The sequence below is a fragment of the Hevea brasiliensis genome, chromosome 10, assembly GCF_030052815.1.
Source record: "Hevea brasiliensis isolate MT/VB/25A 57/8 chromosome 10, ASM3005281v1, whole genome shotgun sequence".
Lineage (NCBI taxonomy): Eukaryota > Viridiplantae > Streptophyta > Magnoliopsida > Malpighiales > Euphorbiaceae > Hevea > Hevea brasiliensis.
The window spans coordinates 96,963,351-96,979,144 of NC_079502.1; the positions used below are offsets into that span (position 1 = coordinate 96,963,351).

At 35.4% G+C, this 15,794-nt stretch overlaps 1 protein-coding gene and 1 non-coding gene across 2 annotated transcripts; both read right to left on the reverse strand.

Moving 5' to 3' along the window:
• Positions 1-1,224: 1,224 nt before the first annotated feature.
• On the reverse strand, positions 1,225-1,331 carry LOC131170129 (small nucleolar RNA R71). Its single transcript, XR_009141071.1, has one exon. It is a non-coding gene; the product is annotated as a small nucleolar RNA R71 (small nucleolar RNA).
• Positions 1,332-13,591: 12,260 nt separating this feature from the next.
• LOC110647692 (senescence-specific cysteine protease SAG39-like) lies at positions 13,592-14,961 on the reverse strand. The gene is made up of 2 exons (XM_021801644.2): positions 14,467-14,961; positions 13,592-14,293 (listed from the first exon to the last, which is right to left on the reverse strand). The coding sequence occupies exons 1-2, from the start codon at positions 14,900-14,902 to the stop codon at positions 13,704-13,706; spliced, it is 1,026 nt and encodes a 341-aa protein (XP_021657336.2). The 5' UTR covers positions 14,903-14,961; the 3' UTR covers positions 13,592-13,703.
• Positions 14,962-15,794: the final 833 nt, after the last annotated feature.

A 15,794-nucleotide genomic window follows, 5' to 3' on the forward strand; every position in this document is an offset into this window, starting at 1 on the left:
GTCTTGATTAATTTTAACTCCATAAAAGTAGGATTAGATTGATTAAGGCACTCTTTGTCCCACTCGAAAGGGTATTCAAAGGATTTAAGAATTAATCTCTTTAAAACCCGTAAGTTCCATAAGATTGGATAACCAATTTAAAAATCCCAAAATAGCTTGAATATGAACTCCCGAACTCCGGAATCGCCCTTTTTATCATTGTTAATTTCTAATTGAATTTAATTACTTGCCATTTTAAATATTGCCATATTTCAATTTTCTTATTTTAATTTGATGCAAATTTAGTTAAATCATTACATTGTTGAATAGATTATTAATTTTACACATATAGATTTCACATTTCAATATCTATCAATTTATTGCTTTAATTTCAAAAATATTCAAATTAGTCAATTTTTATATTAAAAATTTGATCATTAACACAACTCCTCGTGGGAATGATATCTTTTCTATATTACTTGTACGACCCGTACACTTGCGGTTAGGCCACATCAAGTTTTTGGCGCCGTTGTTGGGGAGTTATTTGTTTAAGATTGAATTCTTGATTATTTTACTTATTTATAGTTTTATCTTTGTTATCTTTTCATTTTGTGTTTGTTTGTTTTTTTTAGGTACTCTTAATCTTTTATGAGAAGAGCTAGAAGCACAAGTGACACATCCTTATTGTTTAATCCTGAAATTAAGAAATTTTGTAGAGCCAACAAGAAAGAAACCAGAAAAAGAAAAGAAGCCTTGAGAAAAACTGAAATTGAAGCAGACATGGCTGATGAAAGAATTAGAATTGGTGGTAATGCTGGAAATGATCAAAACAATGAAAATGCAGCCCAAGGTGAAGAGGTTGTAAATGCTAATGTGCCTAGGGGAAGTATGATGGATCATGCATTTCCTCATTTTGATGATTTGAGAGAGAGCATAGCAAGACCAAGAATTGATGCAAATAGTTATAAGATGGATTTTGAGGTTCTTCAAATGATTCAAAATTCCCAATTTGGGGGACATCCTTCTGAAAATCCACACACACATCTAAAGAAGTTTGCTATGATTTGTGATATGCAAAAACAACCTGGAGTATCTGATGACGCAGCAAGATTGAAGCTATTCCCATTCTCTTTGAAGGATAGAGCATTGGATTGGCTTGATTCTTTACCTCACAACTCCATTATAAATTGGGAGCAACTCACTGATGCATTTCTTGCACAATATTTTCCACCTGGAAAAACTCAAGAATTGAGGAATCAAATGATAACTTTCAGACCAAGAGAAGATGAAACTCTCTATGACTCATGGATAAGATGGAAGGAATTAGAGAGACAATGCCCACATCATGCCATTCCAAAATGGATAATAAACCAGAATTTTTACACCAATGTTACTCCTGCAATTAGAGGGATAATTGATGCTCAAACAAGAGGAGAATTTATTATGAAGCATGAAGATGAAGCTTATGAGCTATTGGAGAAAATTGTAAAGAATACTCATCTTTGGAGTAGTCCAAGAGGACCAGCTCCAACTCAAAATAGGCAAGCTGCTGGAATGTATGACCTTGATCCATTCAACATGATTAATGCAAAGTTTGATGCACTTACAAATGTTTTGGCTAAGAAGATGGAAGATTTAAGTGTGTTGGTTAGTTCATCATCATCATCTGGAAGTTCACAACAAGTTGCTTATGCAGAAGGAACCACTAGCTGTGGAGTAGACTATGGAGAGCAAGCTGCATATGTTGGTAATTATGGAAACAAACAAATGGGGAATCCTTACTCTCAAACTTATAATCCAACTTGGAGGAATCATCCCAACTTTTCATGGGGAAATCAGCAAAATCAAGTCCCAAATCAAAATCTTCAACCACAACAGCAACAAGGAATTCCATATCAGCAAAATAGGCAACCATTGCCTAATTTTTAGCAGAGAAACATGAATCCTGCACCTTCACCAAAACAGCAAGAACAAGGTTTCACCATAGAAGCTTTATTACAACAGATTCTTGCTAACCAAACTAAGCATGATGAAGAGATGAGAGAGATAAAAGCAAGGCTAGAACAGATGCAAATACATAACAAAATGTTAGAAAATCAGATTGCACAACAAGCATCTTCCTCAGGTAACAAGTCTTTTGGAAAACTTCCAAGTCAACTGGAAAACCTAAGAGAGCAGTGTCAAGCTATTACGTTAAGAAGTGGGAAGGTTGTAAACAATGAGAAGAGTGAAAATAGTGAGAAGAGAGAAAATGAGAAAGAAATTGATGAGAGTGAAAAATAAGAAAGTGAGAAAAAAAGTGCAGAAAAAGGTAAAGAGAAAATTGAAGAGAAGGAAGAGAAGTATATACCTCCAGAGCCTTACAAACCACAACTTTCCTTTCCACAAAGATTTCAAAAAGCCAAGCTTGATAAGCAATTTGGGAAGTTCTTAGAGGTTTTGAAGAAGCTATACATAAATGCACCTTTTATTGATGCTCTTTCACAAATGCCCTCTTATGCAAAATTTTTAAAAGAAATTCTCTCAAACAAGAGGAAACTTGAAGACCATGAAATGTAGCTTTAACAGAAGAATGTAGTGCCATACTCCAAAGGAAACTTCCTCCAAAGCTCAAGGATCCAGGGAATTTTTCAATTCCATGCCACATTGGGGAATCATGTTCTATAAAAGCTTTATGTGATTTAGGGGCTAGTGTTAGCCTTATGCCCCTCTCCATTTATGAGAAGCTCAATATGGGAGATCTTAAGCCAACCCACATTTCTCTTTAGTTAGCTGACAGATCAATTAAATATCCTGAAGGGATTTTAGAGAATGTGCCTCTAAAGGTTGGCAAGTTCTATATACCTGTTGACTTTGTCATCTTGGAAATGGAAGAGGATTCTAATATTCCAATTATCTTGGGAAGGCCCTTTCTAGCAATAGCAGGAGCATTGATTGATGTTAAGGGAGAAAAATTGACTCTTAGAGTTGGTGAAGATCAATTGGTTTTCAATATTAATAACACCATGAAGAAACATCATTCTGAAGCTGATACTTGTTTGAGAATTGATATCATTGATGAGCTGGTTGAAGAACACTTTAGAAAGAGATATCTGGAAGATCCGCTTGAAATTGCTTGGTTCATGGAGGAAGCATAGACTATGACAACCCTCACGTGGCTGCATATGCTCAACATTTAGAGGGTAGTCGACCATTCATTTCTGCTCCAGTTTTTTAACTCACACAAAAGGAAAAAGTCGAATCTAAGCAACCATCATTCAAGGAAGAAGATGCACCTAAGGTAGAACTTAAGCAACTTCCTTCTCAGCTTAGGTATAAATTTCTTGGCCCCAATAACACCTATCCAGTAATTGTAAATGCAAACCTGAGCACTTTAGAGGTTGATAAGTTGTTAAGAGTGTTGAGGCAATTTAGGAAAGTTTTAAGATATACCATAGATGACATTAAGGGAATAAGTCCACACTTTTGCATGCACAGAATTATTTTGGAAGAAAATTGTAAGCCATCTATTGAACATTAGAGGAGGTTGAACCCAAATATGAAAGAAGTTGTTAAAAAAGAAATTTTGAAGTTGCTTGATGCAGGGATCATATATCCTATCTCAGACAGTACTTGGGTGAGTCCAGTACATGTTGTCTCTAAAATAGGTGGAATGACAGTGGTCAAAAATGAAAATAACGAATTAATTCCCACCATAACAGTGACTAGTTGGCGAATGTACATAGATTACAAAAAATTAAATATTGCCACTAGAAAAGATCATTTTCCACTTCCCTTCATTGATCAAATGTTAGAAAGACTGGCTAGGCATTCTTATTTTTGCTATTTAGATGGGTATTCAGGATTTTTCCAAATCCCTATCCATCCAAATGATCAAGAGAAAACCACTTTTACTTGTCCATATGGAACCTTTGCTTATAGAGGATGCTATTTAGGTTGTGTAATACACCAGCCACTTTTCAAAGGTGCATGATGGCAATCTTCTCAGATTTTATTGAAGATATAATGGAGCTTTTTATGGATGACTTTTCTGTTTATGGATCTTCATTTGACATATGCTTGGCTAACCTTTCTAAAGTTTTACAGCGATGTACAGAAACTGACCTTGTGTTAAATTGTGAAAAGTGTCATTTCATGGTTCAGGAAGGGATAGTGCTTGGACATTTGGTGTCTAACAGAGGAATAGAGGTTGATAAAGCCAAAGTTGAAGTGATAGAGAAGATGGCTCCTCCTACCAATGTTAAAGGAATTCGAAGTTTTTAGGACATGCCAGGTTCTACAAAAGCTTTATTAAGGATTTTTCTAAAATAGCCAAACCTTTGTCTAATTTGTTAAGTCATGACACACCATTTGTATTTGACCAAGAGTGTTTAGATGCCTTTTATAGGTTGAAGCAAGCTCTTATCACTGCACCAATCATGCAATTGCCTGATTGGAGCCTACCTTTTGAAATTATGTGTGATGCTAGCAACTATGCAATTGGAGCTGTTCTTGGTCAAAGAAAGGACAAAAGGGCTTATGCTATTTATTATGCTAGTAGAACACTGGATGAGGCTCAAACAAATTATGCAACAACTAAAAAGGAATTCTTAGCAATTGTCTTTGCATTGGAAAAGTTCAGACCTTACATTATTAACTCAAAGGTGGTTATATTTTCAAATCATGCTGCTATTAGGTATTTACTCCGTAAAAAGGAGGCTAAACCTAGGCTCATTATGTGGATTCTGATGCTACAAGAGTTTGATTTGGAAATTAGAGATAAGAAGGGAGCTGAAAATGTAGTTGTGGATAATCTTAGCAGGTTGAAATTGGATGATGAAGAAATGTATGAAGTCCCTATTGATGAGTTTTACCTCTAGCAGTTTCTCTCTTGTTGCTAAACTACATTGGTATGCAGACTTGGTGAATTATCTATCTTGTGGAGTTTTACCTCTAGGAATGACATTGCAACAAAAGAAAAAGTTTTTGCATGAGGTAAAATTTTATAGATGGGATGATCCTTTACTCTTTAGGAGATGTTGTGATGGTTTAATAAGAAGATGTATTCCTGATGAGGAGATAGAGAATGTTATGCATCATTGCCATGCTTTTGATTATGGAGGACACTTTGGAATCTCTAAAATAGCTAGTAAAATTCTTCAGGCTGGTTTCTTTTGGTCAAACCTTTTCAAGGATGTGAGGAAATTTGTGTTAGAATGCGATAAATGTTAAAAGAGTGGAAATTTATCAAAAAGAGATGAAATGCCCCCTAAATAATATTCTTGAGGTGGAATTATTCGATGTATGGGGAATAGATTTTATGGGCCCATTTCCTCCTTTATATGGTAATAAATACATTCTAGTTGGAGTTGACTATGTGTCAAAGTGGGTAGAAGCTACTGCAACTCCAACTAATGATGCAAAGGTAGTAGTGAAATTCTTGAAGAAATTTGTCTTGAGTAGATTTGGAGCTCCAAGGGCTATGATTAGTGATGGGGGTTCACATTTTTGTAAAAAGCTATTTGAAAGCTTAATGAGGAAGTATGGTGTAGTGCACAAGATAGCTACCCCATACCATCCTCAAACTTCAGAATAAGTTGACATTTCTAATAGGGAACTCAAACATATCTTGGAGAAAACAGTGAGCAACTCTCGAAAAGATTGGTCTGTCAAACTAGATGATGCTTTATGGGCATATAGGAATGCTTACAAAACCCCTATAGGAACTACTCCCTTTAGGTTGGTATATGGTAAGTCTTGTCATTTACCTGTGGAGCTAGAGCATAGAGCATATTGGGCTATTCAGACCTTGAATTTTGATCTCAAGCAAGCTAGTGAGAAGAGGCTATTGCAACTTAATGAGCTTGAAGAATTGAGGATGGATGCCTATGAAAGTGCCCGTATTTATAAAGAAAGACTAAAGTTTGGCATGATAAGCATCTTAGGAAAAAGGAATTTAAAGAAGGTGATTCAGTTTTGTTGTTCAACTCAAGATTGAAATTGTTTCCAGAAAAACTTAAATCAAGGTGGACTGGTCCATATAGAGTTTCTAAAGTTTTCCCTGATGGAGCAATTGAAATTTGGAGTGAAAAATCTGGGAATTTTAAGGTCAATTGGTATAGATTGAAACATTACATAACTGGAGACCCAAAAAAGGGAGCAAGCTGTTACAAGCTCTCTGATCCCACACCTCCTTTTTAGTGAAATGCATGAAGAGTCTAACTAAGGACTATAAATTAGCGCTCTTGGGAGGCACCCCAAGTTCTTTTATTTTGCTTTTGTTGATTTACTTTTATTATTTTTGTTTTTGTTTTAAATCTCCCCAAATTCAATTTTTGACATTGTTGAATCTTGTCCTTTGTAGATGTATTTCAATGGATGAAGGTTGTTGCACTGCTAGGGAGTAACTCTTAATCTGATATTTTATCCATTAACTCTCCCAAGATTAGTTTATTTTCATTGCATAACCTGTGCAGGACCCCTTCTTGGCTTATGCAGAAAATTTTCAGTAAAAAAGGTCTGCAGCATATGGTATTTGCTTCTTTGTTGAGGTTAGGTGTGTATCTTTTATGTATTTGTGCTTATCATGTTAATATGATGGTAAGTGGGTCATTTTAATAGTTTTGAACTTATTTGGGTTGTGTGATTAAATGTGCACATGCTGCATTTTCTTAGCATAACTTGGAGAGTCTATTTTCTTTTGTGGATAAGTGTAACTTTGTGCAGATTTTTTTATTGAGCTTTAATGTGCTAGAATGTTAATTTGCAGGGTTTGAGTTGAAATGACATAATTCACATATGTCTTTTATGCAGGACTTACTTCTACAAGCTTGTATGGTGCAATTGTGATGGATTCTGCATATATTGATGTGTTTTTTATGATAATTTCTCATGATTTATGCTTCACAGGGTTACATTTCTTTATTCTTGTGTATTTTTCAAACTTGCAAAGCATTTTTATTATAATCTGAATCTTGTTGAAATGTGCATAAGTAACTGTATAACTTATGCAGCTTTTAGGTCTCATTCTGTGCCATTTTTCATTTCTGCCGAAACCTGCATAAGCTCTTGTATAACTTATGCAATCCTGCATAACCAAAATTTTGCCATTTCATTTCTTACCAAAATCTGCATAAGGGTGTGCATAATTTATGCAATTTTGGACCGCTAAATTTTTGCCAATTTTTAATTTTTACTGAAATTTGCATAAGTGTGTGCATAACTTATGCACTTTTGCATAACTTCAAATCCTGCATTTTCATTTCGCCGAAATCTGCATGACCAAGTGCACAACTTATGCACTTTTGCATAACCAAGTTCTCTGGGATTTCCATTTCAGCTGAAACTTGCACAAGAGAGTGCATAAGTTATGCACTTTTGCACGACCAACTTTTTAGACTCCCAATTTCTGCCGAAACTTGCATAAGAGAGTGCATAAGTTATGCACTTTTGCACGACCAACTTTTTAGACTCCCATTTTCTGCCGAAACTTGCATAAGAGAGTGCATAACTTATGCACACCCATTTTTCCCTTATGCATAAATTCGCACATCTGTGCAAATCAAAATTTTTGCACTACCCATTTTCCCACCTCCCACTTCCCGTCATTACTGTTCATAACCACCTTCATTCCCATTTTTCTCTATATCAATTCCTCTTCCCATACCCCTTTTCGCCGATCGATACCCTAACTTCCCCTTATCTCTTCTACTTTCTTCTTCCCTCCTCAATTCCCACCATCTACGACCACCACCATAGAAACCCCTTCCCCTCAAGGCTCTCCTTTCCAAGTCATGCCCCTAGTAATGCAAGCCCCCAATCCTGATTCTCCTCCATAACAAACCCCTCCACCTCCTCCTACATCCACCTATAAAAGGAGAATCCGGTCTAAATCAACTCGACCCATGACCTCTGCACCACCTCCCACAAAACACAAGGATCTACCTGCTACTCCACTTTCGGAACCTACACCCAAAACCCCCAAAACTTCTGCTTCCACACGACAAGGGGTTGGTGCTTCTACCTCTACCCCACAAGCCAAATCTCCCTCCTTTAGCAAGAAGCAACCTTTAGCAGTGGCAACACAGGTATCCAAACTATCTTGCCCCTTCCTAATGCAACCCATAAGGCAACTTTTAAGAGGCTAAAGGACAGAAAAGTGCAACCCACTAGGTACATTTCTGCAGATACTCTCCAATCTGTTGGTTTATTTGATGATGTTGTTGCCTACCTTGATGGACTAGGTTGGATGGAATTTGCGCATAAACAAGAATTAGTTTATCCAGCCCTTGTTTTAGAATTTATTTCCTCATTTTCTGCTACTCTGAAATTGCATGAGATAGATTACAAGCTAACTATGAATTTAAATGCTTGGGGCAAAATAGAGAGCTATCATTAGACCAATTTCACAGTATCTTTGGGTTTGCTATTGATGGATTGTTAGGGTACCATATACAGGCATAGAGGTAGCAAATAAAGGTGTTTGGAATGCTGTTCAATTTTGGAGATGTATTACAAACCAATCTCAGGGTTTTTATGCTGGCAGATCCAAGACCTCCCAAATAATAGACCCAACACTTAGATTTATCCATAGGCTTATTACTAGTACTATCTTGGGCCGAGGGACTAGTTCTGGTGCTGTTGGAAAATCTAACTTGTTCATGCTATGGTGTGCTTTTCACAAAGTCAAAATATCTCCTGGTTACTTCTTCTGTGAGCATGTGTTACATATTGCTACCAAATCTGTAGGTGATATAGTCATGGGTGGGCTCATAACTGTTATAGCTAAACATTTTGGTTTTGATCCGGAAGAGCATCCTCTACCAGCACTTTCAGGCACTCTATATTTTGATGCTACTCACTTATCCAAAACTGAATTTAGTTTGCCACCATCTGACATTGCACAACCAGTAGCAGATACAGGACCATCTGCACAACCAGAGACACAATCTGTACCAGCAGTCCAACAGCATTCTGCTGAACCTGCACCACCTACTCAGTCTGCACAAGATACCCCAGCAGAATCTGCATAGCCAACACCATCTGCAGCTGGACCCTCTTCATCCACAGCACCTCCTTCTTTCAATAGTAAAGCCTTATTCACTTATCTTGAGAGGCTTAGTGATGATGTATATTTTGTGGATAGGAAGCTTGAATTTGGTCTAGATACCCTTAAGGATCGTCATGATCAATTCTTTGATCTTGTTATGGAAACCAGAGACAAGCAGAAAGAGTTAAAAGAGATGATGAAGCAGCTCATGGCTTTTCTAGGAATGCCACCTCCACCTCCAACACCTCCTCCAGAACCACCCCTTCAGCAGCAACCAGCTCCATCTAGTCCTCTAGCAGCACCTTTGGACAAGGGCAAAACCATAGACTTAGATTAGTTTTTATCTTGCTTTTGTTCAACTTCTAGGAGCTTTTCTTTTTAGATGTGCTGAAACAATTTTAGTCTGTTTTGAATTCTATTTTCTTGAAATACAGTTTGATGGCTATTCCATTGGTTCTTCATTTTTTTTTATTGCCTTTGTTGACCCTTTATGCATACTTGTCAATACACTGTATATATTTACATACTTCTGCTGGTGTTTGTAAGTTTTTCCTTGATATATCATTATGCTGCAGCTTTTCAATATACTGCACAGGCTATGAAACTCCTTATGCAAATGTTCTGCATAGCCTATGCAATCCCTTCTGCAACTCATGCCATACTGTATAGCTTATGCACTCTCCTTTTGCGCCTGTTCTACCAAGTATTTATTCTGCATAACCTGTGCAGCTTTCTTATGCATCACCATCATCTTTTCAATTCACATTTTAGATGTTAAAACACTGCTCTATACCAGGTAACTCTTTCTTTTTACTTTTAAATTTAACTATTCCTGGTTATTTCTCTTGGCTTTGAGTTTCCATGCTGCACTACCTTAGACATTGAGGACAATGTCCAATTTTGAGTTTGGGGGTGTGCATTTTGATTTTTGCTACATTTTTCACATTTTGAGTATAGGTACATCTCATCCCATTCCATTTACATATATATTATCAATATTTTACATACACATCCATATATACATATACATAACACATTCACATACACATTATACATCACTTAGAAATTGTACACATTGCACACAAATAGATTTCCTCCATTTAGTTAATGCATTGCTCATTTTTATAAATCATGCATCATGAAATAAAATCTTTTGCCAAATCCCTTGAGTATTGAAAAGTTGCCTATGAGAGTGATTTGACTTACCTTAAGTTGGGTTTGTGGATTGAAAGTTTCTTAAGAGTTACAAAGTTTTGAAGTGTTTATCCCTTGCTTATATCTTCTTAGCAAAAAAGTCACCCAACTAGTCATTTAGAGATTGAAGTGTTTAGAGGGAGTTATTGGATATAAGGTAGTCAAGTGATGTCTCACCAATCCTAGAACAAATTTTCTAAATCTTTCAAGGCGAAATACCAGCTTGTACTTGAAAAGAGAGATTATTAGGCATTCTTTGATTTAAACCTTCTCATTTTAAGCCTTTGGCCTTTTTCCTAATTAAAATTAACCCTTGCAAACCCTTTTGAGCCTTTTTATTCCTAATTTTTCTTGAAACCTTTATTGCTACCTAGCCAATGAACCAAACACTCCAACCCTTTTCATGAGGATAATTATTTATTAGGTAAACTTTATATTCATATTAAAAAAATAATAAAAAAAATAAAAAAAGAAAAAAAAAAGAAAAAAATATATAATAATGAAAGGGAGAAGAAATGCTTGTCATCTTGTAAAAGTGCTAGCATACGTGCTTTTCAATATTGTCATTCAAATTGAAAGAAATCCACCCAAAGTAATTAAAGGAAATGAGTTTGGGGGTGACATTTTTAAGGACAATCATCAAGAGAAAATACAAGATACAAGTTTAAAGTATCAAAGTGTCCCTCTATTTTATATATTTTGTAAAATATGTTAGCACTTGAAAATTCTCATTGTGTATTTCTCTCCTTTTTATATATATTAAAAAAAATAATAATAATAAAATAAGAAGTGTACCTTATGTTTTTAAGATTGAAAATATTCTCATGCTTTGAATCCTTTTTACCCTTTTTCTTCTTAACCTCATTTTGAACCCCATCGCCCCATTGCATTCCTAAAAAGACCTTTGATCTCTTGATAGTACTTGCTACATTAGTGGAGATAGGAGTAGGGAATTTGCCTATGGGATTGGAAAATTATCCATTCATTCATTCAATTCCATCATTCTATATAGAGACACCTTGACTATTGATTGTTCTAGAATTCCTTTTGAGCATGACTCTCTCTTTTGATTGGTTGGTTTGGGAATTTCGGATGATATTTGACTTGATGGCTAAGCGGTGAAAGCTTGGATAAGCATTAAATTCTTTGCATTTTGATGGATGGGTATATGGATTATTGGTATGGCTAAAGGTATGTTAAGTTACTTTAATAAGTGATTTTCATAGCTCTTTGGACAAGGCACTCCTAAAAATTGCATTATATTTTAAAGTTTGCTTGAGGACAAGTAAAGATTTGAGTTTGGAGGTATTTGATACATGCATTTTGCATAGTCATTTAGGTTTAATTTCATGCCATTTTATTTAATTGTTAGTCACTTTTAGCCAATTTTATCAGTTATTTAGATAGTTTTTTTTATGATTGCCATTTTTTTGATTAATTTGTAATTTTACTTTATTTTGTAGGAAAAATGGTGTTTTTGAGGGACTAAAAAAGAAATTTTGCCAATGAAGAGTGATTCCTACAGCCAAAGATATCAAAAACAAGTTTGAAAGTTGAATTATGCAGTGGCCAAATTGCGCATAACTTGCCGCATAAGTTGTGCAGTTCTGCACAGGGAGAAGAAGCAAAATTTTCCATTCTTGCAATGACTTATGCAGACTTACTCCTTGCTTATGCAGCTTCACTCAGAAAGCCTAGAAACTTGCCGAAAACTGCATAAGGGACTGTATAACTTATGCAGTCCACTTATGCAGTTTCATAGAGTCATCATAATAAGCTGGCAGAAGATTCCCTCATGAAAACACACCTCAAACACACTATTTTAGGGCTACTTGTCAGAAAAAGATATAAATAGGCCCTTATCTCATTTTAGAAAAAAAAGATGAGGACACATAAAAGGAAGCAGCAGCAGGGGAAGAGTCAAAAATAGAGAGCAAAACGTCACCTCTCCATTTCTAGACCAGATTTGGAGTTTTCTTCTTTTTTTACATATTTCCTACCTTTCTTGTATTGGGTTTCTTAGTTCTTAGCTTAGATTAAAGATTTATTTCCATATTAACTCAGAATTTCTTGTAAATATTATGGATAGTGAGTAGTTTTCATTAGATTCTAGAGTGGGGATGTAATATTTGAGATATTTTGTGGATTTTGATTGGGTAATCCATATTTTGTGGTTTTAATGAGTTTTATTCATTTCTTGTGTGCTCAATGACATGCTTAGTGTAGGATCCCATTAAGTATTGTTCTTAATCCATTGTTGAAGCACCAAAAGGAGAAAACCTTGTAATAAATAATCAAGAAATTGAACTTAATTAACTTATATATAGAAATAGACTAAGGATTAAGATGATTTACAGATTAATTAAGGAACTTAATGGGTCTTGATTAATTTTAACTCCACGAAAGTAGGATTAGATTGATTAAGGCACTCTTTGTCCCACTCGAAAGGGTATTCAAAATATTTAAGAATTAATCTCCTTAAAACCCGTAAGTTCCATAAGATTGGATAACCAATTTAAAAATACAAAAATAGCTTGAATATGAACTCCCGAACTCCGGAATCGCCCTTTTTATCATTGTTAATTTCTAATTGAATTTATTTACTTGCCATTTTAAATCTTGCCATATTTCAATTTGCTTATTTTAATTTGCTACAAATTTAGTTAAATCATTACATTGTTGAATAGATTATTAATTTTATACATATAGATTTCACATTTCAATATCTATCAATTTATTACTTTAATTTCAAAAATATTCAAATTAATCAATTTTTATATTAAAAATTCGATCATTAACACAACTCCCCGTGGGAACGACATCTTTTCTATATTACTTATACGACCTGTGCACTTGCGGTTGGGCCACATCAGCAAGCGCAACTTTAGAGTCTGATTTCAATATAATTTTATCAAACGACAAATCTAACAAGGAATGGTCACAAGATAACTGGAGAGCCTTTGAGATTGCAATATGCTACTTTAAATTAATAAATTAATAATTAAGTAGCTCATGGTATAAGACGTTCATAATTTAATATACTCTCTTCTCATCCTCTAATAAAAATAAATAAATCTTAAAATTTTACGATTTTAACTCAATAAATTAGCCCAATTGAAAAAGATGTTAAGTCATCTTTCTTATTGATTAGAGTTTAATTTCCCTGGAGCACAATTAGGGCTCAATTTCGCAGGGAAACAAGATTATTTATCCTTATGCATTACACCAATGTAGGGGAGCACCCTTTAAAATAGTCTGAGGGAGGGGCTTAATTTTAATATGCAAAGTTAACCGAGAATATCCATAACTATAAATATATATATATAGCAAAAAGGTTTACTATTTTATTAATATGGGGAACAATTTGCAAAAAAAAAAAAAAAAAAAAAAGGGAGAACAATCTTAGTACAGAAATATTTAAAATGAAGTTTGGGAAATGCAATTATTCGAAAGTGAAAGCTAAAAATACATAATTAAAGATGCTTGAACAATATGTAATTAATTAGGCAATGGGATAAGAGGAATCTATAGCTATTCCACAGAGGCCTTCCTTAGCAGCAACATCTCTTTCCATCCTGATGTATCCTTCTTCACCCCATTCAACACCCCAAGAATTCTTGACAAGCCAATATTTGACACCTTCACTAGTGTTACCATAACCAACTGCTGCGATCCCATGGTCTAGGTCAGTTCCACAATCTCCAGTGAAAACACCACTTTCGTAGAACATGAAGTCTCCTCCAGCATCAACCGAAACAGATATTGGCTGGTTGGCTACTGCTTTCAACAGCTCTGTCTCATTGTTGGCAGGAACTTGTTCATATCCAGTTATTTTAGCTGCAGGGAAAGCTTTCATTGTTGTGTTACAAGTTCCATCAGTTTCGTTGTAGGGGTAATTAGCTTCACTGCTTATGCCTCGGTTGTTTATTATGAACTTGAATGCATCTTCCATATAACCACCCTCACAGCCTTGATCATTACCTTTAGTGTCACAATCCACAAGCTCTTGCTCGGATAGAGAGATCAATGTGCCTGTAGTTATCTGGTTGATCCCCTCAGTGGCTGCCACTGCTGAGAAAGCCCAACAACTGCCTATTTTCATTTTTGTTTTGACATAAAAAAAGAAGCCAAACATTAATATTATAATATACCATATTAACCCAAAGGAAAATTCTACACTCTAGGGATATATAATCCAGTCATTGAAAAAGGAAAAAGAAAAGAACTGATCAATATTAATTAAGGGTTATTTTCTGCTTGCTTACCGCAGTGGCCTTGATTCTTTATAGGAGTAACAGCTCCTTTCTTTCTCCAGTCCAAGTTAGCAGGTACGACAGTCACATTTTCATACTTAAATGACGTTTTCCCCAACCTTGCATCTCTGGGCCTCTTATATCCTTTACGAAAAGCCTTAAACTCATCATTGGTCTGATCTGCAAATTGGTTAATGCCTAACCTGTAGGGTTTGGCCCCAGCAGCATTGAAGGACTCTATGTACTCAACATTGTTCTTGAATATTTGTAAGTGTCTTTGCTTCTCATTGTCATCCTTATAAGCCTTTCCATATTTTTCCATCCACTGCTTATGTCTCTCAGCCATAGATAATGACTTGTGGAGGTCGCGGGAAGTAGCTTGATTAGGCCAGATTGTCAAAATTAGGACGAAAGCAAACCAACATTGCATTGGCCATTCTAAAGCCATAACTTATCAATACTATGTGAAAATAAAGTATTTTGGATGTGTAGCAAAGAGTGAGATGCAGGTACATATGTGCAGCCCGCATGGTTTATATAGAGAAATATCTATGTTCTAACTATTGGATGGCCCGCAAATTCCAATGTTTTGGTGCCTTCCAGGCTCTTTATCGTTGCTTGCAATCTGTTCCAATGTTATGGTATGGCCTAGGTATGCTACATTGTCTAGAAGTATGTGTCTTTATAATAGAAAACAAAAGAACCAGTACAAATTCAAATTGTTTTCTCTGGTTTGGGACTTGAATGTTGGCTTGTTATGCTACTACATTGGCATGTAGCTGTATAAGTGGTTTCCTATAGACGTTCTTGTTTGTTCACTACCTCGACCAATGTTTTGTTTTAGCAACACTGAACCAAATTTCACAACGACTTCTTGTTGTGACAAGTTTAATTCGTTGGTTATTCAGCAAATTATTGTAATGCAAAGATCAACAAATTATTGAATCTTACAACGGAAGCAGACTTGTTTTCGTTAATAAATTATTTGTGTATTGGGGATGCTGTTGGCATGGGCCTTAATAAAAAAACAGAAGCAGAAAATTCGTAAATACATACATAATTCTCTTGGTTTAAGGATTTGGTAAGCTTCATTGAGAAATTTCAAGTATACTCATACATATAATTAACGATGGTAAATTTTATTCAACCTCATTTGTACTAAGAAAGACTGCCCTACAAGAAGAATGCATATGTTCAGGCAATAGGAAAACTGGAATCCGAAGTTATTCCACAGATGCCAACATTACCAGCTACACCTCTAGCCAATCTCATATATCCTCCCTCCCCCCAACTTTTTGCCCAAGAATTCTTAAGGATCCAGTATTTGATTCCATCTGGAC

Bases quoted from the DNA above. Each gene is read 5' to 3' on its own strand.
- LOC110647692 (XM_021801644.2), bottom strand. From the start codon at position 14,902: ATGGCTTTAGAATGGCCAATGCAATGTTGGTTTGCTTTCGTCCTAATT. The intron at 14,294-14,466 runs GTAAGCAAGCAG...AAATGAAAATAG, and splicing joins AAAGAATCAAGGCCACTGCG to GCAGTTGTTGGGCTTTCTCA.